Source organism: Akebia trifoliata, chromosome 7 (assembly GCF_017979445.1).
Source record: "Akebia trifoliata isolate Shusen 1 chromosome 7, ASM1797944v1, whole genome shotgun sequence".
NCBI classification, from domain to species: Eukaryota; Viridiplantae; Streptophyta; class Magnoliopsida; order Ranunculales; family Lardizabalaceae; genus Akebia; species Akebia trifoliata.
This window is the reverse complement of record NC_141381.1, coordinates 2,215,013-2,219,364: the sequence shown is the minus strand read 5'-3', so window position 1 is coordinate 2,219,364 and position 4,352 is coordinate 2,215,013. Positions and strand designations below refer to the sequence as shown.

At 32.7% G+C, this 4,352-nt stretch overlaps 1 protein-coding gene across 1 annotated transcript; it reads left to right on the top strand.

Moving 5' to 3' along the window:
- The first annotated feature begins 1,637 nt into the window (after nucleotides 1-1,637).
- Nucleotides 1,638-2,733, top strand: LOC147397948 (protein OXIDATIVE STRESS 3-like). Its single transcript, XM_086447044.1, has 2 exons — nucleotides 1,638-2,036; nucleotides 2,216-2,733. The coding sequence occupies exons 1-2, from the start codon at nucleotides 1,795-1,797 to the stop codon at nucleotides 2,535-2,537; spliced, it is 564 nt and encodes a 187-aa protein (XP_086303170.1). The 5' UTR covers nucleotides 1,638-1,794; the 3' UTR covers nucleotides 2,538-2,733.
- Nucleotides 2,734-4,352: the final 1,619 nt, after the last annotated feature.

The following is a 4,352-nucleotide window of genomic DNA, read 5'->3' as shown; positions in this document are numbered from 1 at the left end:
TTTGACCCAATCCAATGTGCACCCCTAATTTAATATACATAACTTTTGAAAATCTCTGATTATATAATATTTAGGCCAACTTACATCACTCCTGTTGAATGTTGCAAGCATAGCAAATTGTTCTTCAAAGACTTAACTTTGTGGAAGTTTTTTTTGCATATGATGGACATGTGCTAGGATTCGATGGGTATAATGGTTTTTTACTTAATATAATTTGTAAAATATGTGTTGTTCAATTATGTCATTGTGCTTGTTATATATTGAACTCTAACATTCTTCTTATTTGGATAATCTCGAGTACGTGAGTAAAAAAAAAAAAAAAATTCAATAGCTAGGAAAGTTGGAAATTGGATTTTTTTTTCTCCTTCAAATTTTTTCTATCGTCTCCCTTAAAATTACTATGATGATCAAGTCAATAAAAATTTAATAGAATTTAAGTTTAGATAGATGAAAATTTAGCACATTTCTTCATGTGTGGGGTCTTATTTATATATTCTCAAGGATCCCTGATCAAAAAATTAATTCCCCAATTGTTTTATACATCTCGTGTACACTTGTATTATGACGCCATCTCTCAGGATTCCTCATTCATTTGCTTGTGACACATGTCAGTCTTCTATGCATTTGACATTTATAAAGTTAGCCATCTTCTATATGTCCACTCAATGCAGGTCAGGAAGCCATCCAATTTCGAACACATGACCAAAGGGTGTAAACCCTAGTTCTTGCTTTACCATTGAACCAACCTTTTGGTGGTAAAATGTTTTATTGTTGAAAATGCAATAAAATTGAGACAAATTTTATCTGAAGAATTCAATTTCCCATAAAAATGGTTCTCTATGTAACCAAACCACTAGTATTGGAAAAAAAAAAAAAAACAGGGGAGAGGGAATATCTAATACTCCTTAGGACCATTGAGGATGGTGACCCTTACACCCAAATCACTATACATGACAACCCAACTCATTTGATCACAACAATCCCACAAAATAAGCACCCTTAAATTCTACATCAGATGGTTTATAGAGTAGAAATGGTTCATAATAGATCATGGGATGTGTGGAGTACTATAATTACTGTACCTTTGGAGCATTAAATATAAACTCAAAATAAAAATTATTAATAAAAGGAAAGCAGATAACATTACAGTGGTGGTGGGGGGAATGGTCCTTTTGGATATGGATGAATTCAAGCGTGGAGCCTTATCCTTACTTGGGGGACAAATAAAGCAAAAGGAGATAATGTCGAATCTATAATTAGGTTTTGATCTTGTACACCATGAAGTCATTTAACTTCTCAACTCAAGGTCTCTTTATTTACCACGTGACACTCAATTTCATAATTTCTCTATTTTTAGTTGACCCAAACACCAAAAATAGTTGCTTTGAAGCATTTTTTTTTTTAATTATTAATTAAAATTGCCTTTTGGTGGATCAAAAAATTGGTCTGATTTGAAAATTTCAGCAACTAGAGTGATGAGTGTGGGTCCATTAAACTCATGGGGACTAAGATTGTACCACGTGGCATTTCTTGGAAGGGTTCATACATATCCACATTGATGTTTAAAAAATGCAAGACTTTTTAAAGTGCCCAGACAGTTGTGTCCACATAATATAATATAATAAGGATTGGCCTCCTAGTCATGTTTACATGAGAAAAAGCTTTGGATAAGATAGAGATATTAGATAGAAAGAGAGAGAAGGAGAGCTCTACATAAACGTATGTTTGGTAGTTGTGAAGGGTCGAAATATTGTAGATCAACAACAAGAGACTTAGAAGAAAAATCTCAGAATAATGGATTCTTCTTTCAACCCACAAAGCAAACATGGGAAGATCATGGATGATCAAGAAGATGATCTTGATTCAATCTCTTCTTCTTCTTCTTCTTCAATTGGTTCGAGCAATTCGATCGAATCTTCTTCATCTGATTTCATGGAAGATGCAACTTCATCTTCATCTTCATCTTCTTCATCAGATCAACTCCCTAATGGTCCTTTGTTTGAGATGTCCTCTCTCATGCAACAACTTCCCTTTAAGTAAGTCTCTCTCTCTCTCTCTCTCATATAAATTTTTCGAAAATATTTTAAATTTTATATTGGAATATTTTGATCAAGACCATCTCGATTTTTCTTGACTAAAACATTGCTTTGAGAAGAGATTTTAAACTTTGATTCTAATTATTTTATGGGTATTTGTTGTTTTTTTATTATTATAGGAGAGGATTATCAAAGCATTTCCAAGGGAAATCTCAATCTTTCACATCTTTATCTAATGTGAGATGCTTAGAGGATCTTGTCAAACCTGAGAAACCGTACAAGAAGTTGAAATCATGTAAGAGTTATGGAGGATTAATGTTAGAGAGTCACAAAGCTTCATCACCACCTAAAACTTTCTCAAGGATCATCTCAAAGAAGGCTTCAAGAGGTTCTTGTTCTTCACTTAATGCAAAGAGGAGTCATAGCTTGTATTTCAACAAGCCCCCAATCCCTCCACAAAGGACTAGTGGTCTTTGTAATCAAACCCCTTTGTTTGCTTGAAAGATTAGATGATAGAGTTCATATTATCAATGGTGCAATTAGTTAATTATTTATGTAGAAAGCCAAAAACAAGGGAAAAAAAAAAAGTTTTGTGTTTCATGGATAGACTCTTTTCTAGTCTAGTCTAGAAATTAAATGTGTTTTGTAAAGTGAGATTTATCTTTTAAACAAGATATGTACTCTTCATGTTCTTTCCTATGCAAGATTTCATGCATGCACATATGCAAATACCAAGTATAGAATGATCATTCATCTTTATAGGGATCCACATGGATATCATATTAGTCAATCAAATTGCATGATGATCATCGACGTATGATATAAATAATTATATAAAAATTTGATTAGAAATTATGAATTAATTGGATAATTAAAATTTTTATAATTAAATAATTTGTTCATGAGTTTAAGAATGTTAGAATGGATTTGTTACATCAATCAATTTTGCTTTTGTACAATTAAATCCTTAAAGGCATTCATGGCTTACCAATACATAGTAGCGAACAACTTTATTTCCTAGGAGTTCAAATCTTGCATAAACTTAATCAAACCTTGAAAATCAGTATGCTTTGAGGAATCTCCCCAACCATGATTGACAGGCATGATCGACTTGATTGATTACACCCCCATTAAACTTGAACTACTAGAAAAACCTCAAAACATGTTTCAAAAGTCTAGCTTCATTGTACACATTACCTCAGTGTACAAAACCGGGGGCATTTGGTTTGAATTACGAAGTTTTAATTTTAGATTGTCATAATTAAATTATAGAAACTGATTTTGATTTTGGGCTATTTTTCAAATGTACGACTAAATCTAGTAAGGAGTTCGAATACTAGAAAGTGCAAAAATATTACTTTAATGAAAAGAAACAGATACAAAATTGCAATAACCAAGTCTTGCACTGTTTTCGATTTAGCCATTTTTCTATTTTATTTACAAAAGAATCATTTTAAATTGGAACGAAATGTAACATCAAATTATAAAATCAGATTATAGGTAAGAATCAGATTTTAGAATCAATTGAACCATTTCAAAGAGTGATCAATCAGAGTGAACATTTGATCTAGTCTGGTTTGCTTGCATCCCTAATCCCAAGCCAAACCTCTTACTCTTGCCCACCACAACCTTGGGATTAGAATTAATGCCCAACCCGATGTACATAAAATTCGAATTCAAACCGGGTTGGGTGATAGAATGCAATGGGGAATGGGACAATTGACACAAGTAAAGCTGGAAAAGATTGGATTGCTCGAAATTGAACCAAATGTTTTATTTGGTTTTAATATTTATAGCTCTAAACTTGATTTTAAAACATAACTAATCTCATTGAATCAAAATGGGATCAGCACCAACAAAGTGATCCGCCCAACCGGATGTTACTTGACTACCAAAAACCAGCGTAAATTGATTGATTTTTTAAATTTGATTCAATCGATCAATTTGGATCGGGTTTGGTATTCTTTTGAAGGTGGGATGAGGGATATGTGGATAATCATTAAGAATTTAAAATTTCATGGTTGATATAAAATTAGTTTTTGTGATGGTAGCATGCATCTATCAAAAACCCTTTGCAGCGATCGAATCCTTGGTCGAGGTCCATGTTTTGCATCCCGTTCCTTCGGTTCTAGTTGGTTTAGTGATATTAGGATTTGAATATTGTTTGGAGTCGCCACTACTCATTTATTCCAGGTGTGAGTGGTCACCTGTAGAGTTCAATTAAGATATGCGATTTGCACATAATTTTGGTGACTTGCAAATTTTCTTTTCAGAACTTTCTTTACTATTATGTGCCAATGTAAAGCACAACTTAAT